The 27,868-nt window shown below is 43.5% G+C and overlaps 1 protein-coding gene across 1 annotated transcript; it reads right to left on the bottom strand.

Annotated features, from left to right (window-relative positions):
* Positions 1-27,562, bottom strand: LOC308302786 (plexin domain-containing protein 1-like; the record flags this gene model as incomplete). The annotated part of the gene is made up of 13 exons (XM_080747077.1): positions 27,454-27,562; positions 11,711-11,871; positions 8,407-8,550; positions 7,377-7,446; positions 5,133-5,255; positions 4,576-4,694; positions 3,596-3,695; positions 2,218-2,313; positions 2,038-2,119; positions 1,880-1,940; positions 1,274-1,394; positions 541-701; positions 1-126 (listed from the first exon to the last, which is right to left on the bottom strand). Exons 1-13 carry the CDS (start codon positions 27,527-27,529, stop codon positions 1-3), a joined length of 1,440 nt encoding a protein of 479 aa, XP_080603203.1. The 5' UTR covers positions 27,530-27,562.
* Between the last annotated feature and the right edge of the window lie 306 nt (positions 27,563-27,868).

The raw sequence follows: 27,868 nt of genomic DNA, 5'->3' as shown, positions 1-27,868 counted from the left end.
TTAGCAGCACTGCTCAGCTTCGATGAAACCCTCCTTTTCGTGACCCCCAAGCTCGACCTCGGCATAACTTGAGTGACAGCCCTGGTTGCGGAACTTCATAGATGGCCAGTAGTTATTGGTGCGTCGCTGTGAAAGAAGGGACAGAAGAGGTGCCATTGTCAGATATGAGAAGAGGTCAGTATACTGTGTGTGTGTATGTGTGTACGTGCATGCGCACGTGTGTGAGACACGGGCATTACGGGTATTTACCCCTTAATTTCTCCCTCTCAGTTACCCCTTAACCACTTAAACCACTTAAATCGCACATACTTAGTAAATTTGACCTTTTCCATTCTGAGGAGAACGTTGGCCAAAAATATCAGCTCTACAGTTCTCCTCAGAACAGGGATGGGAGGGTTCAAGTTCTTCATTGAAAATAATCATCCTATCACACAAAGATTCGGTGCCCCCCCCCCCCCCCTGAAGTAACTCTGAGGACCCCCTAGGTGTCCTGGACCCCCTGTTGAAGACCCCTGCTCTAGAGAAAGTTGTTATTTTCACCTGCATGAGGTAGAATGGTGGAGCAACTGTGGGGTGTGTGTTAATGTAGTAGACAGCCAGGAGGGTCAAAGCTACAAGCAGAACCAGGGCAGCCACCACGCCTGCTATGATGGCTGTGTTCTCACTTCTGTGGTTGGAGTTCGGAGGTCCTGTCTGTAAGTCTAAAGAGAAAGTGAAATCACCGTTAGCCTACATCAGTGTTTCTCAAACCTTTCATGTCAAGTACCCCAAATGTATTTGTAACCCCCCTACACAGCCGACAGTCTCAAGCTATGGGATCCAAAAGCCACCACACTCAGACTGCAAAAGATATGGACTTTGTGCTCGTACTTTAATAATGTAAACATGTTTATTTTTTAAAGTTCAGTGAATGGCCAGAACTAAGGATCAAACTTTATTTAACAAGAGGAATCCCCTCATCTGACGACGGTCAGTATCTGCGGAGGAGAAAGTGAGGTAGCAGGTTTTGAAATGCGGCTTGGTGCATTCAGAATATTAGTACTATGCTACAATCAGTAGACAACAATAAAGCATATACAGAATAACAGTAGAACAATTGGACACTGAATAGTGAGTGAAAAAGGAAAAGGAAAACACTGGACAGCACCCGCTATCCTCTGGAGGGACAGACAGAAATGTGGGCATGATTTCAGTCCAATCCTAGCCCCATTGACTTCCTTTCTATTGTCCTCTTATGTTAGATTAGATGATGTAAAAAATTCCTCTGTCTTACCCTCAGTGACAGGCTGGTTCTCGAAGACAGAGGATGGTGTTGGACCCGGGGAAGAGTTGTTGAATGGCCCCATAGATCCCTCAGGTCCTGCCTGGGTGTAGTCCTCACAGGTGCCTTTTGCCTGTGGGGAGAAAGAAATGTAGCACTAAAGACAGTGAGTATTTAGACTCACTGAATATAGGGATGGGACGATACAAAAATGTAATGTCACGATTATTGTGATCAAAATAATCGCGATTGACGATATCATTGCGATAATCAAAATATACCTAATACTCTTAAAATGCCACTTTTATCAACCACTTGAACCCCTGCGTCCATATTCTGGGGCAGAACGTTTGCCAAAAAATAGCAGATCTACAAGCTCACAACGAGACGCGTTGCAACGTGTTGTGAGCTTGTAGATCGCCTATTGTTTGGCAAATGTTTAGTTGATCAAAGGTGAATCGATCCCAATGCATGACGGAGGACAATTTCACGATATATTAAAATATCCACGATACGATTATTGTGAGCGTTTTATATCACGATAAACAATAATAACGATTATCGTCCCGTCCCTAATTTAGACAACAGTTGCACACTGATGATGATCGGGTACTTCACCTCCTCAGGGCAGTTATAATCAAGCCACTCCTGTCTACGCCGATCAATTCCATCAGAGCATCTGCACCGCCAGTGGAAAGGGATAAGAGCAAAAGCAACTCATTAAGAAGCTAGTCAAGAGCCAGATGCACATCATTTCGTACATCATGAGAACCTACCGTTGAAGTGTGTTGCACCAGCCACAGCCTTGTGTCAGGTTGGATGTTAGACAGAGATCACAAGTTGTGTGTTGAAGACAAGCTAAGAGAAGCAGCAATAGGTTATCTGTACTGGTAAAGGAGAAAGTGAAACAGTCTAGTTATATTTGTGTGAGTGTTCACAATATGTACATAACGTACTGGGCAGTGGTGTGAACTCGAAGGCAGATCTGTTGCCGATCCTTGTCGTGTCGATCTCAACACGATGATACTCATAGATAGTACGACGTCTTGCATCTGTGAACAGAAAAGTTGATACGGTTGATAAGTTTTGTGTGGTTATGTCAAGATTCTCTTCGGCCAGGTTTTGAATTTTGTAGTGGACTTATCAATACACCTGGGGCCTGCACCAACATCTCTACCTCCCATTCCCTCTATGATGAACTGGCGAGGTCCAGGGATTTTTTCCAGGATTATTTTATCAGTACTTTGAAATGATTATGCAATTCTGTCCTTAACCTTGATTGTGTCCTTGAACCTTGTCAACCCAAAGGTACTCTGGGCAGCCTACTGATGATTGATTACCATCAGGTTTCATGAAAATCTGACCATCCATTCCCAGTTTTGACCATGACCTTAATAGGGACCTTGAGGTTTAACCTTTTAAACCGTTTGAGGCAGGTTTTTGAGTTATGTTTGTACACAGACACACAGACAGGAGTGATTACAAGTTACAACACCCTGGCTGACACACTGCTGCGGACAGGGTAATTATTAATTACCCTAATTTACCACTAATTTGCTCAACATGTAAACAGCTGGAATTATTTGTTGATACTCTGCAGTCATTTAATCTGTATTTGCTGAAAGCTTGTGGATAGAGATGAAATGGAGCACAGAAATGTGGTGGGACACCACATGCCCATGCATGGGCATGTGGTGTCCCACCACACACAAATGTGGTGGGAGACCACATTTCTGTGTAGCAACACGACCACTTGAAACAAGACTTAGGTTGCGCGAGTTGGTATATGAGGTAATTATGTATACATTCGGTGCATTTTTTTAGAAAGACCCCACATTGAAATGTATTTGGCCACGGACCCCCCCATTTGAAAAGACTGTGCCAAGGAGCCTGGCACAAAAGAGAATCATTTGCACCATTTATCCATAATGGCATGTTACACTTTGTAGCGTGTAGCTCTGCTATTTCTGGAAGATAAAATAGGGTAAATCGTTACTCATTTTGGTGGGGAGCCCCTCAAGGACCCCTGTGGGTCCCTGGACCCTACCTTGAAAACCAATGCTTTAGAGCAGTGGTTCCCAGACCTTTTAGCTCAAGACCAAAAGAGAAATCAGACGTTTGCCCGGGACCCAAACTAGTGAAAACAGCAGATCAACATGCTCACAACGTGTCGCTTCGCACTGCGTTGTGAGCTTGTAGATCGGCACAACTCCTCAAGGCATTTGTTTTCTAATTTATGGAATTTATGGAAAAGGTTTTGGACATACAAGGTTTCCACACGACAACGACGATATGGGTCCCGGGCCACTGTTTGGGTTGCTTTAGAGAACTCACCTGAAGACTGTGAGGAAGGGATGAGGGCCATGAAGGCGTCGGACAGTCCCACCTTGACAGGATGCTCAGTGGAGTTGATCTTCTCCACTGGTAACGGTACCTGTCAGAACGGTTGTATGAACATGACTGAGCAATTTTCACTTGAAAGATGGACTCCATTTTCCTCTTGTCTAAAATGGAACGTAAAGTTTTTTAAAGTAAAGTGGTGTACAGTAACTAAGTACATTTACTTGACTACTGTATTTAAGTAGAATTTTGAGGTATTTGTGCTTAGTTATTTCCAATTTCCAATTCTTTTACTTATACTCCACTACATCTCGGATCCAAATATTGTACTTTTACTCCACTACGTTTATTTGAAAACTTTAGTTACTTGTTACTTTACAGGTATAGATTATAATATTATAAAACATACATTAACCACTTGAGCCCAATTTTACACTTTGGCCATTTGTAAATAGCCGATCTACAAGCTCACAACGTGTCGCATCTGATCTGACACGTTGTGAGCTTTTTTGAAACATGTTTTACTTTTACTTTTGGTACTTTAAGCACATTTTCATGCCAACACTTTCATACTTTTACTCAAGTACATTTTAATTCTGGACTTTTACTAGAGTATAAGTAGGGTTCAATAATATGTTTTGGTATTTGTTGCACATTTACCCGCATTGATTCTTACCCAAATGCATTTGGGTCCCCATCCAGGGCCTTGTATTTGGGTCCCCTGGCCCATGCATTTGGGTCACCATTCAGAATCAATAGGGGTAAATTTACTTCTCCATGGCGTGACTAATCAATAGAAAAAATGCAAATTTTGGCGGTGAACTACTCCTTTATGTATTTTTTTCACCACTGTCTAGCACTGTTTGTTTGGCGTTTGTACAAAGCCATGCATGACCCTGAGGGAAATGTTGTCCAGTTGAAAGTGGTTTAATTTGTTCCATTGACAATTAAGTTGACGTGAACTCTTAACTCACTACTCTGTAGTTGAAAACAATGGTCCCATTGCTGTGTAGGGCAGCCTGGAATGTAAATGGTCCTTCGGCCTCCCTGCCCTGCAGTCGCACCTTGTCCCATTGTACCACAAACAGAGAACCTGAGAAAACAGGACACAGACAGCATCGCCTAATCGTAATTATTGGAGATAATCGCAATTATTTTTGGCATAATCACAGTCCATTGTTTCCATGTTGAAACATTTGTTTTCCAATATATTATTTTCCAAAATAGTGGAAATAGCAGATCTACAACCTAATATGTTGTGTTATTATTAGACACAACACGAATGCTGAAGTGAATGCATAGGAGCACGATGGACACAAGTCTCCAGGCCGTTTTTGTGTTATCCTTTTGGCTCAAATGTCTGACTACCTTGTGCACAGGTAAGATTTTTATGTGACAATGTTCAATGGAAAAACACAATTAAATCATGAATTGCAATTATTTGTATGACAATAAATCGTCCCCCCCCAAAAAAAAGTGACACCCCTAACCCCAAACAATCATTCCTTCCCATGGAGAAAGAACCACTCACCATTGTCCATGTACCTCACTGTTGAGTTTTTGGAGAAGCTGGGATCAAAGTTAGCCATGAGAGGAGCGATGTACTGTGTAGCGGTCAGCATGCGATGGGTAATCTCCCCCGTGAAGATGAACCCTAAGAGAGGTCAGGATCAAAGGTTCAAAATGTCAAAATCACACCTGGCAGAGGGAAAAAAAAGTCTTGACTTTGTTCTGTTTCAATGCCATTGTTATGTCTGGCATTGCAGCAAGAAGATTCATAAAACACCTGGACCAGTTGAGCAGTTATGGACCCATTTTGTTGTTCCAGACACTAATCATTTCTCACTTCATTTCATTTCAGCTGGATGTGAGCCTGCTGGGAAGTGATCTGTGGACTTGTCAGAAGCTGATACCTAAGGGAATCGTTCAGACTCTTGATATCAATGTCAAAATCCTGGAACTCTGCCACTCAGGTGAGATTCACACACCTTGGTTGTCACCGTGGTGACGAGAGAAAAATAACTACTTAAACCTTATATATTGTCACTGTCGGGCAGAAACCTCTTATCTCCAAGTTTCAGATGTGTACGTTTTTTCGCAAAGAAAAGCCCTGCTTCATCATACAAGTGCTTGTAGATCGGCTGTTTTCACTAGTTTAAATCATTTTTAAAATGATAAATGCAAAACGAAGAGTTTTGGACATAAAGGTTTTCCACCCGACAACAACGACAAATATTTGCCTACAGTATTTGCGGGCTAGTCCCAGTTGTCCAACGTCCCAGTTGGGCGACCAGACTGTAAAGCAAGCGATCTTCATCCCATTCATGCGTTTATCGTGCGCTTGCATAAATATAACGATTGCATTCACCACGGCTTCGCTCTTCGCGGGCACTCGTGCCTGCGGCGCTCGGGCGCGAAGAGCAGGACCAAGGTCCGCCTTTGCGCCGCTTGCAATGTCGTGGACAATAATTACAGTGGGACGTTGGACAACTGGGACGTTGGACAACTGGGACGTTGGACAACTGGGATTTTCCCGTATTTGCACCAAATGTTTGATTATTGTGACATGCCCAGAATAGGGATGATAGGGCTGATGGTTCAGATGGTGTGAAATACAGTATATTTTAATGAATACTACCAGTAAGACGCCTAAGGGCGAAGGGGACCTTGGGCGAGGTCGCGCAGAGGGCGAGGTCGCGTAGGACAGAATTCCCACTGGACGGAATTCATTATTAATATATATCGGACCAGTTACCCATACATGGAGATCCCTACCCATATATGGAGATCCATATTTATGGAGATATGGGCATATTGGTTGGATTAGTGTGGTTGCCCTAACAGGACATCATTTGGGAATCAGATGTAGAGGTCAGCTCCATATATGGAGATCTAGGCGATGATCCAGTCGTCCCCATGTATGGATATCCAGGGTTTGATCTTTGATGAGTTGATGTCACATGATTTCACGTGATGTCACAATATCAAGAAAATTGAGGCGTTACTGAGATATTACTGAAATACTGACTGACAAGATGTGCCGGTTCTCATACTTACAGTAACTGTGACCTACGGTCGCAATAATATAGTATTAATCTTTATGTGTATGCATCTTCAGAACCACAGAAGAACAGAATTTGAAGTAAAAGTGATCATATCAAAGTTATGAATCTTATGAAGTTATGGAGATTCACAGCTCCAGGTGACTAAAATTGGATTTCTTGTAGTTGATTAAGCTGCATTTAAACAATGGAATAGTAGTGGAGGAGTAGTTTATAGTAGTAGTTTATGCTATAACCTAGCCAAGCTCATTACAATCTGCTGTAAGGAGCCTAAGAGGATTTTGATCTCTTACTGGGCCAATCATATTCAATGTAATCAATTCATATTAGTTGAAGTCCACTCACTGTGCATCAGGAGAAATTATATAGTGATATAGAGTAAAGGTAATTCACACATTTTGAGGATCATTGACAAATCTTTAATTGAGCATTAGATTGTAGCAGACGTTTACAGTTTACTTTCTTGCTCTCATGTTGCTGTTGTGTCCTGATTTGGGCAACATGGTTTATTCAGATCTGTCCTGTTGCATTCATTCATGGGTTGCATTTGTAGTCCTACACCAGCCATGTTGAGGACCAACACAGGTGTTCTGATTGGCTTAGAACATTAGTTCTGTGCCAATCAGACAAATAGAAACACCTGTGTTGGTCCTCAACATGGCCGTTTAGGACTACAAATGCAACCCATGAATAGAAATATAGGTGATGCTTACCACCAGTTGCTATGGTGATTTGTCTCAGATAGTGTCCGTAGAAAGGGAAATCAAATGAAAGTGCCACCCGCTGCAAAGGAAGAGAAAAAAGAAAGTATTATCGACCCCAGAGGGGGACCCGGCTGAAAAAAATAGTTTTCTGAAAAACGTACGTTGCTACATATAGGCCTACTATATGGCTAAAATCTGTTCTGAAGTCCAGAACATAATACAGATACAGACAGTATGTGCATGCATACGCATACTAGAGTGTACAATATTGCTCAGGGTGCCAACAAAGTGGATGTATCTACAGGAGTGTGAATAGACATGTACAGTAGTACACAAGGACATTTTGAGCTTAATACTTCATACTTTATTGTGCTACGGTGTTCATGCAGTCAGGCATTTCCAGCTAGCAGCACGATAGTCACATGACAGCGTATAAATTAAGCCTATAAGGGAGTGTGTGTGTGTGTGTGTGTGTGTGTGTGTGTGTGTGCGTGTGTGTGTGTGTGCGTGCGTGCGTGTGTGTGCGTGCGTGCGTGTGTGTGTGTGTGTGTTAGGGATGGGACGATATGAAAATGTCATATCACGATTATTGTGCCAAAAGATATCGCGATAATCAAAATCCATCGCCCTGGGTTGGAACATTTGCCAAAAAAATAGCAGATCTACACGTGTTGTGAGCTCGTAGATCGGCTATTTTTTGGCAAAGACATTTGATAGAGAGTGAAACTGTATCAAATACGTATATTGTGTTAAGTACATTTTAGCAATTATATAGAGGTTTTAAGTGGTACCGGATATGCAGCTCGGCAAATAAAAGGTTAATTGATCCCAGTGCATGACGGAGCACAATATCACAATAAATTAAATCTCCACGATACGCTTATCGTGAGTGTTTTTTATAGCGATAAACGATAATATCGCGTATCGTCCCATCCCTAGTGTGTGTGTGTGTGTGTGTGTGTGTGTGTGTGTGTGTGTGTGTGTGTGTGTGTGTGTGTGTGTGTGTGCGTGTGCGGGTGCGTGTGCGTGCTCATCTCACCGCTGCCTGGCGGTGGTTGTTGGACAGTATGACGTGGATTCTGACTTGGCCATGCTGCAGGGTGCTCAGGTCTACCCACAAGTCCTCCATTCGTCTGTCCGTTGGACCAAAACTCTGCCATCTGTAGTACTCTTTAGTGTCCTCCTGTCAGACAGAGGGCACTTGTTAGGCACGGCAGTGGTGGGAAAATTAGTACTACTGCTGAGATGTTTTTCTTCAATCAAAAGTATCAATTACACAATGTAGAAATACTCTGTTACAAAGTAAACGTCTGGGTGTTCAAAATGAATGTGAGTAAAAGTACAATAGTATTGGTATCAAAACGTACAGTACTTAAAGTACAAAAAGTACTCATTACGCAGAATGTTCACAGGTTTTCTAAATGTATAAAAAATCTAGGTACGGTTTAGTTCACTTCAGCAATATCTGTCTGATACTGCTTCAGTAAAACGTTTATGTCAGCCTATTAACCTACAGTATTAACCTAGTGTGATTGGACGATAGCCAGGATTCAGCTGCAATTCAGTACTTAATTTAATGCATAAAATGAAATCTGTATGGTAGTACTATAACTAGCTTTATATTGGAAGTGCATGGTCTCCCTTAGCCTGGCTTGGCCAGACTATTAAACTAATGTAGCTAACTAACTGCAGTACATCTCCTCCTTGTTTTAACAAGGGTGGATTGAAAGGTGGATTGTCTAGCTGGCTGCGCTAGGCTAGGTCTAGGTCTCCCTACTCTTCCATTGAGAAATGTCAAGCCTGGTGTTGGTTAGGAGGACACCTACTGGTTGACAATTTCAATAAAGCTATTTGAAGCACACAACGCACCGGATTGGACGTTAGAGCATGATCTTTATTGAAGTTGGGACATTGTTGCAATGATCGCTCTCCATCAGGAGAGGGAGACAACAGGACAAGGTTGGAGGCTCAACATGACATGTTGACATGATTGGGGACTTAATTGACTGTATACTCCCAGGGGTGTCGCACCAAAATCTGGGCCCTGGATACAAGGATTCACTGCAGGCCCCCGCACAATTATTTTGTGCTTTAACTATTGAAAAATAGCAGATCTACAAGCTCACAGAGTGCCGCGCTGCGAGCTTGTAGATCTGCTATTTTTGAAAAATCTTGGAACATTTGTGTCTTTGAATATTTCAAATCCTTCTAAGGTTTTTTGAAAAACCTATGTTTCTATGTCAGTGGTGCTCAAACCTTTTCATGTGAAGGACCCCCAAAATGATATGTATTTGGCCACGGACCCCCATCTAAAAATATTTAGTTCCAGGGACTCCCCAGAAGCAACATTTCAGTTACAGGTACAAATGTTCGCTTAAAAAATACATATATTCAAAGTTTTGCACACATTTCCACGATTTAAAAAAAATAGCAGAGTGCCGCGCTGCAGCTTGTAGATCTGCTATTTTTCAATAGTTCAATTAATTAAGGCCTCTCCACCTTGGGCCCCAGTAACTCAGTCCCACTCCCCCCCCCCCCCCCTTGTGACGCCCCTGTATACTCCACAGCACGTACCAGCTGGGGGAGCTGTTTACGCATGGCACGCAATGCCTCTGCGCTCCATTGTGCCGGCCTGACGTCTTTAACAACGTAACTGCGATCTTGATGGCATTATTAATGCACAGTGCGCTTCAAGGTGACAGAGAGCAATGGTGCTGGGGTTTTAGGTGTGGGCCGAGAAAGTGGAGCAGTTAAATGCAGTGTTCTCGCTGCCTCTCCGACTGCTCCATATACAGCCAATGACCCACTTTCTATCCTATCTCAGCTCCACAACACCGGCCTGCATGTGTTTCTGGGGGGGTGGGGTTGAGATATGGAAGGGGGGAGGGGGGTGTCTCTAGGTGAAGAGAGGGGAATAGACCCTTGCACTTTCTTTTCCTCCAAGAGCTGAAGCATCTCTGATTGATTTGTTGGGAGAAGATCCCTGATGGGGGAAGAGGTGGAGGGATTCACAAATTGGGATGAGACACAAGCAGCAAACAGCGCAGGGCAATTCGCATTATTCTGTCCGACGCCAAGTGAGTCATTCACAAACGCACGCACAAACTCACGCACACACAGACATGCACATGCATGCACACACAAAGCCACACTTAAACAAACACTGTAAGTTGGCAGTACAAGGCCGCAGTCTGTTTCCAATTTGCACCGGGGGGGGGGGGAGTAAGGAGATGAAGTGAAACACAATTTATTTGGTGGAAATTTTACTCTGACTGTTTCAAGTGAAGGAGGAGCCTGGTACATTAACTAACACAAACAAAGCTTCATCATATATCCGCGCACGCATATGCACGCGCGTGCACACACACGCACACACACACACACACACACACACACACAGTGTGATTTGTCTGTGTAATTTAACTCTGACAGTGTACAAATGTCGTTATAATTGTGCACACAAACACAGACACATGGAAAGGCACACAAAAACAAACAATCCACCTGTCTGCGTGACCCAATTATCGTTATAACGATGACCTCTGCTTTATGTTCAGGGCTGTGTGGTGGGAACCTAAGTGGAACGTTTCCTGGAATGTTCTAATTCAACAGGCCTCACCACTTTTGGCAATGTAGAGCATTGAGACTATGACCTTATTTAGCCCTGAAGTCGTTATTGTAATGATATCCCAGTGTGGAGGTAAACATTTTCAGAGGGTTAGGGGATGACGGCTGCGATAGAATAATGTGAGGTACTGTAGTAAATTGTTCTTGAGATGATGGCTTTGGCTTACTAATTGATTAAGATGTCTGGTAAAATGACGGATTGCTGGTTCAATAGCCAGTATCAAAACTAGAAAAAAAAATCTCTTAAAGGAGCTATAGTCAACTTATTCTTGAAAAACGGATGCTAAAATAAAAATAATGTTTCGAAAATATTTTATAAAAAAATAAGCTTCATATATGTGTTTCTATTCAAAAATGACCACAAAAAGCGTAAAATAATGATAAATTAATCATTTTGGCCATTGTCAGACCAACACTTTGTTTACATTCTAGTCTATAGACTAGGATGTAAACAAAGTGTCGGCCCTACAATGAAAAAGTTGACTATAGCTCCTTTAAATAAGGTACTGGGTGAAAAATAGCACAATTGAAAAAGAAACCCGCACACTCTGCTCCAAATGACTGAATTTTATTGGCGACGTTTCGAGCACTAAATAGCCAGTATCAACAGACATTGCAACTAGACAGTGCCTACGAGGGCATTCCACGGCTTTAAATTGTCTTCCCATTTTATACAGTGGTTGTAAAGATGCTAAGAGATTGCTCTGAGCTCTCACCACCACGCGGGTTAGGTTGTCGGGCAGCGTATCGATGGCAACTCCTCCGCCGTTGCCGTTGCCGTTGGTGCTGCGGTCTACCCGTCTCTGCTGGTCCCTCCGGGCTCTGTGCAACCCTGGCGGAGCCCCGTCTGTTCGTAGGCCTATCCTGCTCTGTTCATCTGAAACGAGACAAGAAGAGTGGTGATTGTGAAGGAACATCCCGACACGAAGACACCCAAAGTGGAGCGCTATGTTCAACTGTATGCAGCGTAGAGCAGGGGTCTTCAACATTTTCAGACCAAGGACCCCCTTGAGTTGAGAGAGAGATGAAGCAGGGACCCCCACAACCTGTTGATAGATTCCATATAGTTTCATCGTTTGACAGCGCAATAATCAGTGTATTTTGGATTCATGTCAATTTGTGTTTTTAGATAGATATGTATTTAACCACTTGAACCGTTGAAACTTAACTGTGACATTTCACTCTGTACTTAGTCTGCTCTTTTTCCCCTCTACACCAAATGTCTTTGCCGAAAATAGCCGATCTCACAACGCCTCGCAGCGTAGATTTGCTATTTTTGTCTAACGTTCTCAGAATATGGACGCTAGGATTCAAGTGGTTAATATAAAAAAGGAGAAAATACGTTTCTATCACTCTATAACTCTGAGGACCCCCTAGGGGTCCCGAACCCCCTGTTGAAGACTCCTGGCGTAGAGGGGTCATTCCTTTGTTTTTGTTTTTTGACTTTATTTGGCGTAGTCATGTAATGTTAGTCCTTCAGTTCACTGAACAGCGAATCCATGTTACAGAACGCAATTGTGTTGACCTACTATGTACTCAGTCTTCAGTAGTGTCTTTCTTTGAATGAACACGTCTTATTGTTTTAAGTAAAAACACTTTTGTAAACTGTAACGGCTATGTTGCTCCAAGAAAGCTTAACAAAATGCAGGTTGAAATGCTGGATTTTCTCAACCCACATCAATATTTGCGAGGGAAAGTGACAACATGGACTTCTGAAATCCCGTCATTAGAAATCTGTCTGCAATCTTTTAACACGTCAATCCTAAACCAAAGAAATCCAAACTAAATGAACATCTGGTTCTCACTGTTTACAATCATCTGGATCATTAGCAGGCAAACTTGTACGCAAGATGATCAAGTCTATGTTTAGCCACCTAAATGCAATATCTCAAGGACAGGAAAAAACAGCAGACCCATAAAAGACACACATCATCACATTTACATCTGCCATGATCAATCTGGGAACCCAGATCAAAGAAAGGGCTACGCCTACTTGGTCTGTCTCTCTTCCTTTGATGGCTTAGCCATCATTGACTCTGTCTCGAGAGATTGGCCATGATAAACATTTCTTTTCTTTTGTTTTATTTATATTGATAGGCTGCCCAAGATCCTAGGGAAGAATAAGAATGGAATGTGTCGTGTGTTTTGGCTGAACAATTTAGCCTGGAAGTGTTAGCCTATTAATTGTGTCTGTAAAGATGCTTTGAACTTCCTTTGGCATCCCTGACCTTCAGTTGCAGAGTAATGCATACGCGTGCGTGTGCGCGCGCGTGTGTGTGTGTGTGTGTTTTCTCCCACCTACAATTGTCTGGTTTTTAACGCCATCTGCTCAACACATCACAGGCTGATGTCTTTGTTTTCATATTCACTATGCCTGAGAAGGAATGCATTTCTGTTTTCACTGATGTGTGACTCACCCTCATATGCACATTTCCATTCAACCACGTGTACCGAGTTGCTAGATCAGCAGACATTGTTATGATCGTTAACAGGGTGAAAGGTCTCTGTTTTCTCCCTGGATGAGGAGGAAGCAATGATGTGTTCAGGGAACAAATCCAGTTTGCTGTCATCATTTTGTGGCGGCCGTGGTTCTGTAACTTTGGCCGCTGTTAACCAACGACCCACCCTGTCGTGAACGTCGTGAGTCAGAGACATCGAGTGCCGTTTTAAACATCCACCAGGGGATTTGTATGGAGAGTGGAACACAGCCACAATCCCTCACCAGAAAGGAAATAACCAGGGTTAGATTTGTTTTGGGGAAGGGGGGTCAAATTCTCAGAATTTGTCCAAAAGTGTTTTCGCTGTTTTGGAACTTAAAGGAGTAGTTCACCCCCAAAATGACTGAGAAAAAAAATTGGTTATAGTAATTTTAGCCCCATTCATTCCGGATGGGGACCCAAATCCATTCGGGTCCCCATCCAGAATCAATGGGAGTACATTTATTGTAATGACATTTTTGTCTTAGGAATGCGACAAAACAATAAAAATATTGTTGAACTCAAGTCTCCATGGCGTGAGTAATGAATAGAGAAAAAGTCATTTTGGGGGTGAACTACTTCTTTAAGTTCCAAAACAGCGAAAAATTTCAGTTTCGCTTTTTGTTGTACGAAGTAGACATGCAGGACTTGAGTGGTTAAAGCATGTTTTGTTTTACAAATCAAACCCTGGTAATAACGTATATATTTTCCAATTAATTATCTTTAATGTGCTGGAAGGTCTTCACTAACGGTGTGACCTTTGAACCCAACCTGATGGGACCCAAAGGAACGTGATGGGACCAGACATACTGTAGATATAAAAAGCTAGATGTCTCATTCGCTGCTGCAGTTCAAAAAGGGGAGGGCGGAAGGCACTCTGCCACTCAAAGTGACTACTGGCCAATCACAGCGCATCCTTTTTCCGGCACCGCCAGAATCTAGTGTGTTCGAATAAATGAACAACCAGCGGGCACACCAGCGCCCTCAGTTCCTATATCCGAACGCACCCTGGGTTACGAAAGACCCGCCCCCACCTGCCTCTGATTGGCCTACCGAACTTCTGTTTCTGTGACGCACGTGGAAGCTTGCAGTGTGCCGAAAATGGCACTCACTTGTGTCTGGTTGTTTAATTTTTAACTCAATTTGGGTTTGAGTGATTGCTGAGAGTTATGAATTATGAACAATTTATCAATAGAAATTGGTATACTCTTTTGAGTGGCCAGACAGTTTTTGGACACATTTTGTCCTTCCAGATTCAGGTCAGGTTCCTCTGAAATGTGCAGGCCTGAGTCAAGCTCCAGTAGGGGTACACTCCCACGCAAGTCACAGAATAAATCAAGTGAGTTTTCTTGAAACTGGAGAAGAATAGAATGGGAAGTGAGGAGGGAGTAAAAGAGAGAGAGACGGAGATAGAGAGGGAGAGTGATACACTAGACAGACTGAGAGGAAAAATGGGACGAGAGAAAGAATGGAGAGAAGACACACAGGGGACCTGGTTTTCTAATGAGGAGTTGCGTTTACTTACGGTGCAGTGGAAGTTATTTCCACAGCTTAAGAATAACTGAGTGCTAATTGGGTCAATTTGGCTCAAGCTCATCACCACTAAACAGCTGAGGAGGTTTCAGGGATGATAGGAAGGAAGTGAAGAAGACTCATGCATTGGGGAGAGGAATACGTCAGTCCGACATCTCATTACTCCGGCTACATGGTTACTTGTGCGGTTAGGGTTAGAGATACAGTAGGGTTAGTAGTAGGGAGAGTCGGACGAACGCTATGTATGCATTGGAAAGGTGTAGGTGGAGACAGTGACAGGCCCATTGTTAACGTACACAGCGCATCGTTGGCCATGTGAAGTTATGTGTCATTTTATTAATCAAGGAAATCGTGACAAAACAAGACGTGTTTCGGCTACAAAGCCTTCCTCAGCGTAATCATCACCGTTTGTCATTAGTTTTTGTCATGATTGCCTATTTCCTTAATAAAATGTCAAGTACCTGGATGAACAGAACGTCAGTGCTGCTGGCTATCATTTCTCTTATGAAGTAGTTAGTGCGCCGAGCAAGGTCTTTTTGTGTGTGTGACTGGAGCCCTCCGAGCCTGTGCTCACATTCTTTCTAGTTTAAGTTGTACATAAATGACCATGGTTTGTTTCATTGGAGCAAAGCAGAAACATTCAAGAAGCTTGAATTTCTTTAAGCGTCCTGCAAAAGCATGGCCAATGTGACCCTGGCCGACCCTTTTCTCAGAGGAAAATAAAAACAGACACAGATGACCAGATGTAGGAGCGGTTGGCTCCTTACAAGAGCACCGCTCAAAAATATCCATTGTGCTGCACCTATGCCTTGGCAACAGCATAGCTCCTTGGAGCAAATGCAAAGACTACGCTCTGAACATAGAGCTGTCTGGTTCTCTGCCCAAGTGCCATTTTATGCCAAAATGAATTGCACAAAAAGAACCCAGAGTAGCACAGTGAATAGTTACTGTACCTCACATCCTGTGTGTAAATGCCAAATGAACCCTCAAAATGTCCCAAACAGAGGAGAGGCTCTATGCCATGGCACAGGGCCCTGCCAGTCTGGGGGGGTGCTGGCCCAGGACTGGGCCCCAAAAGCAGGGGCATCAACGTCTTAATGGTGTGGAAAGTAACTATTTAGTACTGTAAATAGGATTTTGAGGTATACTTTATTTTTCAAGTTTCAAATTTTACAAAAGGATTTTGAGGTATTTATACTTTAATTGAGTATTTCCAATTCACAATACTTTTACTTCTACTCCACTACATCTCGGATCCAAATATTGTACTTTTACTCCACTACATTTATTTGAGATAGTTACTTTAATTTTTATAGTTACTTTGTATATCAAACATATAATTTTCCAAATGTCTGTCTGTCTGTCTGTCTGTCTGTCTGTCTGTCTGTCTGTCTGAGTGTCTGTCTGTCTGAGTGAGTGTCTGTCACAGCGTTTCTCCTCAGTGGCTGGAGCAATTGATCTGAAATCGCATCACCATTAGCATATGAACACACCTAACATAACTGTGAAGCCCGTTTGTCACTTTCACAAATCATATGCTGTATATTAGCATTTTTATGGTGTATCTATATCTATTCTGCATCTAGCTTGAGGCATATCTATTCTGCATCTAGCATGAGGCAACATGTTTAACCAGCTCTGTGTGTGTGTGTGTGTGTGTGTGTGTGTGTGTGTGTGTGTGTGTGTGTGTGTGTGTGTGTGTGTGTGTGTGTGTGTGTGTGTGTGTGTGTGTGTGGGTGGGTGGGTGGGCGGGGGGGGGCGGGGGGGGGGGGGGTTCTGTTGTCTGGCCCTGTTACAGATTTTGTCCAAAAATCAATGCAGATCGGTACACAGTATCTCTGTAGCCATTAAACGAAACGGGTATTTCTTACATTGATGCTCCTACATATTATCATGCAAGCACCAGTTAAAGTTACTTTCCATCCCTCATATACTGTATGCACAGTGCACATCCCATAACCCACACACTGCACATCATTTCAGAGCTCATATCTTTGAACGGGTAAGGACTAGTTGATTATTATTACAAAACATACATTAACCGTAGGCCTACAGGCCCTGTCGCATCATGACACATTGTGAGCTTGTAGATTTTCAAAAGATTTTTATACATTTGAATAACGGTAGTACTTTACACTTTTGGTACTTTAAGTACATTTTGATGCCAATACTTTTGTACTTTTACTAAAGTAAATTTTTAATTCCGGACTTTTACCTGTAGAGTATTTCTATATTGCAGTATTGATACTTTTCCTGAAGTAAAACATTCCACCACTGTCTGCAAGAGTCTAGCTGTGTGTCTATTTGTGTATGGAGTTAATCTTGTAAACCCTGGCCCAAATAGAACCAAATTGAGAACCATTGAACTAAACACATTTTTTGTACCGTAAATGTGAACTGTACACACATGGTTTCAACATGAGCGTGTAGATTGGCCGTGCAGGGGGATCTCTGACGTCACTCTGACACAGACATAACCATATAAGGAGTTCCCAAAGCAGCTATGCCCAAATATGGTGTGTTGTCTAACCCAGTGGTTTTCTACCTTTTCAGGCCACAACCCAAAAAAATGATCATATTTTAACTGGGAACTCCCCACCCTGACGAGCACTAAGAGTTGGGGAATTACATTTTGTATAACATGGTTCTATTGTGAAAATAGCAGATCTACATGCTCACAACGCTCATGTGATCATGTAGATCGGCTATTTCCACAATTTCTGCCTCTAATATTTGACAATTTGGACAATGTTTAATTTGTAATTTCAGAGGTATAAAAAGTCCTTAAATTGTCACTTTAGAAATCTGCAGATACCCTATACACTTAAACTCTATGTTGTCTGTTTACTGTTGAGTGAGAAAACAATGTTGCACCTTAAGTTAATCATCTATGGACCCCCCAAAATACTTTTGGGACCCCCTGGTGGTCCCAACCCACTGGTTGAGAACCACTGGTCTAATCTACCTCAATGTGTCGTCATGGCATCAGCCGCAAACAAATCAGTCAGCTCCATATATGGGCACAAAAGGGGTCATGTCCATATATGGTCATTAACTGATGACATCAGAAATATGCATTCATGGGCATAAAAGGGACAAGGACTGACAGATACAGAGATCTGTTTGTCCAGAGCCACTGATCCGACTGTTATGCCCATATATGGTCATGTGCATATATGGGACAGAACGACTCTAAACTCGGTGCGTGCAGCGGCAAAAGGACTGGAGGGAGTGCGGTGCCTGCCGTCGAGTAGTTAGGATATCCAGTTGTCCAGAACTGCCGATCCAAACAATATGCCATATATGAGCATAAGGGTACAAAAGGGACAACAGATGGGTACAATGGGTACTCTACCCCCAAGCGGCCCGAACCTCTAGTTTAGGGGTCTTCAATGTTTTCAGGCCAAGGACCCCTTAGCTGAGAGGGAAGTGAAGCAGGGACCCCCACAACCTTTTCGTAGATTCCATATAGTTTCATCGTTTGACAGCATAATCATCAGTGTATTTTGGATTCATGTCAAGTTGTGTTTTACTTAAAACTCAAAACTTAATAAAATTGACCTTTCACTCCGTACTTAGTCTACTCTTTTTCCCCTCTACGCCAAACCTCTTTGCCGAAAATAGCCAATCTACGGGGTCCCGGACCCCCTGTTGAAGACCCATGCTCTAGTTGTTCTTTTTTTTTTTTATCATTTGAGGTTGAGGCCATAGAGTATGTGTATATATATATATATATATATATATTTAGCCTCGGAAACCCAGGCTTATTACATTTTAATTGTATATGGTTTGTTTAGGCTTATCCATTATAATTATATAAAATCGCTATAATTTATCACTCGTTTTTCACCGCGGATCACTTCCTCATTTACTCAAAGCGGACAGCAGCCAGCAGTGAGTCAACCAGACGCCGGAGGACTAGAGATGGGATTTATGGCTCTTTGAAGTGAATCGGATCTCTGGGATCCGATCCTTTCAAAGAGCCGTTCAAAAGACTCGAATCGTTGGCGAACATCCCATCTCTACGGAGGACCCGGTGAGATTTGCCGGGCCGCATAGAATGTCAGTGGCGTTTTGAAGCATGCGGAAGTAGCAGATCCAGGTGCATTGTGGGGGAAATTGGCAACTCCACAGTTGACGTAATTACGTCGCGAACGTCACTCGACGTCCATTGAACCATATAGTAGACCCCAGCGGCGTGCTCTTATGCTCGTGCATGTAGCTCGTGCATAAGTCCTAATCTGAAGATGTTATGCAAGCTGTTATCCAGTAAGGTCCTGAGCAGTCAGAACTCCCACACGACATCAGGTGGGAACTGGCAGCCATACCAACAGCAACAGGAAAAATCACACCCGTGTGAAGTGGAGCTGTGTGTGTGTGTGTGTGTGTGTGTGTGTGTGTGTGTGTGTGTGTGTGTGTGTGTGTGTGTGTGTGTGTGTGTGTGTGTGTGTGTGTGTGTGTGTGTGTAGATCATGTGTACCGATTTTTGTGACATTTGAAGAAAATATGTAGGAAAAGGAGCAAAAAGTGTGTTTTGGAGAAAATTCAAGATGGCGGAAAATCTATCCTGGCGCAAATGGGCGTGGCCTATATGGGGAGATGCGTCTTGACCCAAGGAATCCAGGGAAAAAAGAATTTTAATTTTCCGATCTACGGTTCAAGAGTTACGGGGCAAAACGTAAAGTGGGCCGTTATAGCGCCACCATGAGGCCGAGTGATGTAATTATTTTTCGATTCATTCTTAAAATCATTATGAATCTCCTCTCCGAGGTTTGAAACTGTAGCTCCTATGGTTTACGAGAGAAAAATACTTGAAAGTGATTTCTTGCATTGTCCCATTATAAGTCAATGGGGACAATTAAGCGTCGTTTTTTGCCGATTACGTCGGCATGGTAAGGCGGATCGGAACGAAAGGTAATAGAACACCATTCCCGGCCGAGCCGCACATTTTGATGTATATATTGCGCGAGTGGCGTAAATGGTGCGGCACTAGTTACGCGCCGAAGTCAGGCTACATACACACAGCCACACAGACAGACACACAGACCCACACAGCCACGTATAGGGAGCTGCACACAGCTCCAAAAAGCAGTCCACTAAACAAACAAACAATCATGACTCACTGGCACAGATTCATAAACCATAGATTATCCATAACTAGCCCTTACCCGTTCAAAGATATGAGCTCCGAAATGATGTGCAGTGTGTGGATTATGGGATGTGCACTGTGCACACAGTATATGAGGGATGGAAAGTAACTTTAACTGGTGCTTGCATGCTAATATGTAGGAGCATCAATGTAAGAAATACCCGTTCCATTTAACGGCTACAGAGATACTGTGTACCGATCTGCATGATTTTGGACAACATCTGTAACAGGGCCAGAACCACCCCCCCCCCCCCCCCCCCCCCGCCCGCCCGCCCGCCTGCCCGCCTGCACACACACACACTCCCCCCCCCCCCCCCCCCGTGTGTGTGTGTGTGTGTGTGTGTGTGTGTGTGTGTGTGTGTGTGTGGGTTTGTGTGTGATTGTGCATGGCCTGAACAACAGCGCCCCTCCCTTAACATGTGTGGTCACAAAAGGTACTGTAGGCTAAATAGATATAGATACACCATAAAAATGCAATTATACAGCATACGATTTGTGAAAGTGACAAACGGGCTTCACAGTTATGTCAGGTGTGTTCATATGCTGATGGTGATGCGATTTCAGATCAATTGCTCCAGCCACTGAGGAGAAACGCGGTTTCAGACAGACACTCAGACAGACAGACAGACATTCGGAAAATTATATGTTAGATGTGCGTCTGGTGTAATGTAAAATATTCATTCAGTCAACAACAGTGTTGTCTATTTAGGATCACCGGTACTTTGATTACACACGCCATGATGCCATTAAGATACTGCTTTTACCAAAAGCGCCTTGCAGCCAGGAGTGCATCCATTTTAAGCGTGGGTATAAACTCTCATCCTTAGTAATGTTAAAGGCATTAACATGCAAAACCACCACCAGCGGCAACTAGCGAATGGCCTGCGGACCTTCAGTGGTCCGCAGACCACAGTTGTGGGGGACCCCTGCCTGGCGGAACCCGTTGGGCTGCATGGTGGTCAGACCCACACACCCTGGCAATGTTAGCAGCATGATTGGCTCATGGATCTGACACAGGAGAAGATCCCAGTGACCAGGCACATGCACACATAGACATCAAAGGGGGCTTGAGCCCCTGCCCTTTTACCCGTCTGTAAAAAGTGCCCTCTCCAGACCATGAATGCTGTTTTCGCTAAGGTCAAAGAAATGCAAATACCCTCTTTCCATGCCATACCTGAAGTCAGCATTTGAGAGAATTGCCTTGTCCAAACTCTCCTGAACTTGAATGCAGCATCCTATGTTGAAAGAATTGCCCTCACTGTGTAGAAATCCATGCCGTTACGCCACATCTCCAGTATTGCCCTTTTAATGCTTAGTTTAGTGTGGTATCAAGTACTGAAAATAGCCGACCTCCAAGCTCGTTGTGAGCTTTGAGGTCTGCTATTTTCTCCACCAAAAGGCCCTTTTGGTAATTTCAGCCCCTGCCTCTCTAACATTCTCTGCACGTCCCTGCCAGTGACCACGGCAGCGCTGGTGCCTTATTCTCTTCAATGGGGATTTACGTAGAACTCTGCCGACCAAAGATCTGAGTCACATCATAACACTTGGAGGCATGAAGCACAGCAGCTGCGTCCACCCTTCTCTGCTCCCTCGCAAGTGTCTGCATTGCAGCAACCCGTCTAGTGGGTGTGGGATTCACACAGGAAGAGCCAAACTAGGCCAAGCATTTTGAGCCACATGCATGCAGTAGATGTGTTAATTGCATTCATTCATCCATTCCAATCCCCCCGCCCACCTTCTCTCACTCTCCCCTCCCCATGGACATCGTGTCTGAAGGACAGTGATTCTCAACCTTTTTAATTTTGTGGACCTCCATTTAATATGCATTTTGCCACTACCCCCATATCTCAAGACTTTTTTTGAAGCGGTGAAAACCGCTTCCAATGAGTGGCTTTGTGTGTATCACGCCCATATATGGTCATTTTAGTCCAGAATGAACAGGCTTTTTCAAAAACAGAATGTCCGTTAATTACCATATATGGTGATCTCAGTCCAGAATGAACAGGGTTTTTCAAAAACACAATGTATGTCACCTCATGTCCATATATGGTCACTCCAGGCCAGAATGAACAGGTTTTTCCTGTCCCGTACGTGCAAAATATCAGTCCAGAATGAATAGGCTTTTTCAAAAAGCAAAATGTGTGTCCCATGTCCATATATGGTCATTTCAGTTCAGAATGAATAGGCTTTATCTGTCCTGTACGTCCAGAATATGTGTGCGGTGTCCCTCCCGGTCAGATGAATGGATACTTTGAGGATTGGTCAAGCTTCACATGATAATTTGGCCTTCAGGTTTTATCTGTCTTGTACATGCAATAGGTCTCACCTATTGCAGCAATGACAAATAGCCGCATAAGAGCAAAAGCAAAGGCACAATAAGAATATACAGATGCTAACAGAATGGTAAAAAGGAGCATTAGAGTAAATACATTGAAAATCTAGCAGAAGTTGAAAAATTTAGTAGGCCACAAAGATAACAGAAACTGAAATAATTATAGAGGGATGCAGTTGACAAACAACTAAGAGACCAGCAAGCAGGACTTTTTATATATGTTTTTAAAACCTATTATACCGGCTGTCATACCGGCTCTCCAGACAATTCTATACTAAGATTCACCGCTTCACTTCGAACCGAGGTTTGATTTTTTTTAAATGTCTGAGTAAAGTTATAATTTATTAGCTAACAACTGACCTTTACTTGATCATTTAGTTCCATTTGTATAGTTAGAGAGTTACTAGTCTTGCGTAGCCAGACAACTCCATAATCTCCAAATGCTATATAGAGTCTGGAACTACACCTCCTAAACGGAGAGTAATGGAAACTGTCATTACCGTTCAAGAAAATATATTTTAAAATTTATTTTTTGCTAAGCAGCAAGCTAAACATGCTTATATGATTTTTATTTATATAATGATAAATGTGCACGATGTGAGACGGAAACAGAAGTGACGAGGAGGCTTCACTTCCGCTTTAACCGGGTACTCATCGTTCTTCTTCTCAACGTTATTCCAGACTGTATGACGGGAGCATTTCCAAGTCGCGGAGTCAACAGTCTGGCCACGCGATACTAGAGAGTTACGGACCTGTAAGTGTCCATTGGGTTCCTAATCCTAAGTGTCAATCTTTCAGACAGGGCCTTCCTTTTGTTTTTAATTTAGAAATAATTACAAAAAAACGAAACAAATCTAAACAAAAAAAGGGATATTTACTCACGACGCATAGCAATTTGCCCATGACCCACTGTTTGGGAATCATTGCTCTAGGACTGCATTCAGAAGATTTGAAATACAGTTTTTTTTCTTGTGCCTTGTGTGCAGTGTATTAAAAACATTCATGAGAGTCAGGGACGAGGCTGCAGTTTGAGAGCAACCTGTAATGGACAGACGCCAGCATGAGATAAAGACTAGACAGGAACGAACGAGGCCCACGTTCTTCCATCGAGACAACAGCTGATGGTCTTTCAGTGTGTTCAGTTTTCCATTGGATATGGCCCATGGGTGAAAAATCTAATTCTTTTTTTTAAGCACCTCCTGTTGGGTTCATGGACAATAACTGCAGGAATTGCACTCATGCATTAAGAGTCAAGCAGGGGTAAGGTGACCTCGGCGAATGCACAAAGCACCACTAAAGTCTGGGGGAGTTAAATCGGGGTCGCTTGAACCATAATCCCACTAAAAGAGCACAGCAGGCCCACATGTACTTCCTCCACAGAATGAGACACTCTCTTGAAGAGAGCGCCTTTTGTTCTCTCCACAATGATGTACGGTCCAAAGTTAAGAGATAGTCTCAGGATACAAACAAGGTCTTGGCCATTGCCTCATGGCAATGTCAATACGAGGATTAGTGGATTAGTCGAGCATTTGCACTTTCCCAACGAACACTAATATTAGTAGAATAGTCGTGACTCCCCAAGGTCGTGACAGGATGCATTCATCTGACTGGCAGTGTAGCATGGACAGTGGATTTGTACTGGCTTTATTTCAGGAACCATGTTAAAAAACAGCTTATGGAAGGGAAGTTACCCATTTTGGCACCCTGCACCCGCAGAGACCATGGTAACCATAGCAGGCAATTACAAACACAGCCAGCTGCACTGATAAGGAAGGACCCAAAATGAAAGAGAAATAACTAGAAGCAGTGCTCTTCCGAGCACGGGTCTCCGCCAGGTCTGGTAGGTTACTGTGGCCTCCTGGTGGCACTATAATAGGCTAATGTGAAATGGGTGCAATCGGACCGAACTTTAGATTTTCAATCTTAGATCTTCAATCTTAGCCAATCAGGATGGAATATTAAAAGGGTATCCGTCTTAGTCACATGACTATAGAGATCAGTGTATCGATTTGCGTGGAATTTGGTTAAAATCGTCTCCTGTTTGCACTATAACAGGCCCATGTGAAAACGTTGGGGCAGAGGTTCTGCTCTGGCACCCAGAGACAGAGACAATGGCAGCACAGTTTTGCTGCCATTGTGCCAACGGTGCCAGAGATGAGCTGCTCACAGACAGACGGACGGACAAACGGACAGGGTGCCAAACATGTATTAGTCACAGCCATGCCTTTCGGCCTGGCGGAGACGAAAACATGAAACAATGGGAGAACAGACTGATTTAGAGGTTTAGGTAACGTTGGATTTACATAAGAGGTAGTAGTGTTTAATACTTTTTGGATTTTTATATTATGTAGTCCATAATATATTTTTAATAGACATATTTATTTTTTCAGATCGATGGTTATTGTATTTTTTTTGTCCCCTCCACTTACTCTTATTATGGTTAAGGTGATGTTGAACTTTGCTACACACTTGGTTTGCACATGTTAATGAAAGTATAATGAAAGTACAAGTATTGTCAATCTATTCTATATCTGCTGCTTCTGTGCTCTTTGAGCAAGGAAGTGAAAGTAGCACTTCTGTTCACTTATTGTAGGGTGCAACAGGTCTTAAAATTAGGCGCATCTCATGTGAAAGAGCGGCCGCATTGGAATCGGAGGTTTATCGGTTTGATCCCCACCTCCACTTCTTCGTCTTAGTATCAAAGTGTCATTGAGCAAGACACTTAACCCTTAACTGTTGAGCAGGATTGGTGCCGTCTGTGTGGGTGCGCTATATAAATGCACAATTTACACAAATGATTGTGAATAAATCAGTTGTGCCATACATTGAGAGTGACTGGATTATTGCTTCCAGTTCCTCAACCACAGAGTAGGCTACAGAAGCAGCAGATAAAGATAATCACAATATTTGAACTTACATCATGGTCATACAATGAGATCATCATCGAGCACGGAGCATTGATTGTTAGGATCAAAGTGAGACATACTGCCACGTACTACAAGTGATCAAAATTCAACTCCCATTTTGTTATTCAATGTTACACAAATCTTCATCAAAGCTCCGACTGCAACACAAAACAGATTGATGTCAAGTGCTGAAAGAAAAGCCCAAAGTCTTGGCCATGTTAATGTGGTGACTCTCCACGAGGCAGGGACGTGCACAGAATTTTAGAGAGGCAGGGGCTGACATCTCTAAAAGGGCCTTTTGGTGGAAATATCACCGGCTATTTTTGGTACCTGATACCACACTAAACTAAGCATAATCAAGTCAGGACTGGAGATGTGGCTTAACGGCATGGATTTCTACATAGAGAGCACAATTAGCCAGTAGCTATGCCCCTCCCAAAAAGCTTTTGTCCAATGCTAGCTTAGAATAACTTCCTGCTTGCCAAGGTTTGCCTTGGCAACAGCCTTGGCAAGCTGCCGGTTGCTAAGCTAGCATTGGACAAAAGCTTTTAGGGGAGGGGCATAGCTACTGGCTAATTCTTTCAACATAAGATGCTGCATTCAAGTTCAGGAGAGTTTGGACAAGGCAATCCTCTTGAATGCTGCCTTCAAGTATGGCATGGAAAGAGGGCATTTGCATTTCTTTCACCATAGTAAAAACTGCTTTCATGGTCTGGAGAGGGCACTTTTTACAGACAGATAAAAGGGCAGGGGCTCAAGCCCCCTTTGATGTCTATGTGAGAGGCCCTGGATCCAAATGCCATTCGGAGATGGAGATGGAGGCAGACATCCTGTTGGAAATCGCGGTCTCAAATCAAGATAGATCAAGAACGAATCAAGTTCTGTATGCTGGGTCTATGATCTATGGTCTGTGGCCCTCGGAGGGGAGGGGGCCCTTCTACTGTACAAGCCTGGGTTGTTCCTCTGCAGAGGCTCAGGGCTCTGATCAGAGGAGACCACAGGAGAGGCCAGAGAAACTAGAGCAGCGCTGATTGTCAAAGAAGAGCGGCATCACAAGAACGAGGGCTCGCTAAAAATATTACATCTCCAAGGAGAACCAAAATACACACACACACACACACACACACACACACACACACGCGCACGCGCACACAGTGAGTGTTTTAAGATGAAGTGACGAGAGAACAAGTTGAGACCCTTTACCAATCGCCATGATTTGACATTTATCGTGTTCACATGCAGCGCGCCACAAAATAACCGTTGACGATCTTCTAAACACGATCCTCAACTATTTACATGCTATATAAACATCAAAATGTATTACATTTGGATAATATCATCTGATTTATTTCTCTTTATGTAAACAAATGAAAGGCATTGTAAAGTCCTTAGCGATCCTATCATCTACAGTCTTTCATCAGCCTCATCTGTGTCAGAGAGATAAATGTCTGAGGGCTTGTAAGCTGCTCACTCCGCACGCACGTACGCACGCGCGCGCACACACACACACACACACACACACACACACACACACACACACACACACACAGCCACTGCGATTAATAGCAAATTAAAATGTTCTATTTAAATTCTGCCAAAAATCATGGCAAGTGCATGCACATTGTACCCACATACATGCACACAGGCACACACACGCGCACACACACACACACACACACACACACACACGCACACGCACGCACACACACACACACACACACACACACACACACACACACACACACACACACACACACACACACACACACACAAAAGCCATTCTGGCAAACTTTTTCTTTTTTTGCTTTAGCATGGATGATGAGTTAAAAAATGGGCCCAAAAGAATCCAGGTCACACATTCGTCTCTGCTGTCCCAGAACTCCCAACAGATGATTAGAAGCAGTTCTGTGCTTAACTCCTGCATACATGTCTCTCTCAGGTGTTTAGGTGTATATTATAGCTCAAGAGGGTGGGGAAAAAAGCATTGCAACAGTGAATATTCCCACTGCGTGCGTGCGTGCGTGCGTGCGTGCGTGCGTGCGTGCGTGTGTGTGTGTGTTACCTGTTTGCCCCTGTACCCAGATCTTCCCCAGCTCTGCCTGGGACAGACAGATGAGGAGAAGTGCACACAGCCCCATGTCCAACACGGCAGCCTCTTCACCTCCCTCGTCCTCAGCTCTGCTTTCCCCTCCGCTGCTCCTCCTGCTCTTCCCTCGCTCCTTCTCTCGCTTCTCCGTGTGAGAGAGGGCTGCCTACGCCTCCACCTCACCTCCACCTTCTCTCGCCCTGCTTTCCTTCTCTTTCAGACACAATACACTCACACAAATGCATGTACACACACAACACACACACATACACACACACGCGCGCGCGCTCACGCACACACGCACTCACTCACTCACTCACTCACTCACTCACTCTCTCCCTCACTCACTCACTCACTCACTCACTCACTCACTCACTCCTTCCTCACTGCT

The sequence above is a fragment of the Nannobrachium achirus genome (assembly GCF_963921795.1).
Source record: "Nannobrachium achirus genome assembly, chromosome: 18".
Lineage (NCBI taxonomy): Eukaryota > Metazoa > Chordata > Actinopteri > Myctophiformes > Myctophidae > Nannobrachium > Nannobrachium achirus.
The sequence above is the reverse complement of the archived record's forward strand: the minus strand, read 5'-3'. Positions and strand labels throughout refer to the sequence as shown.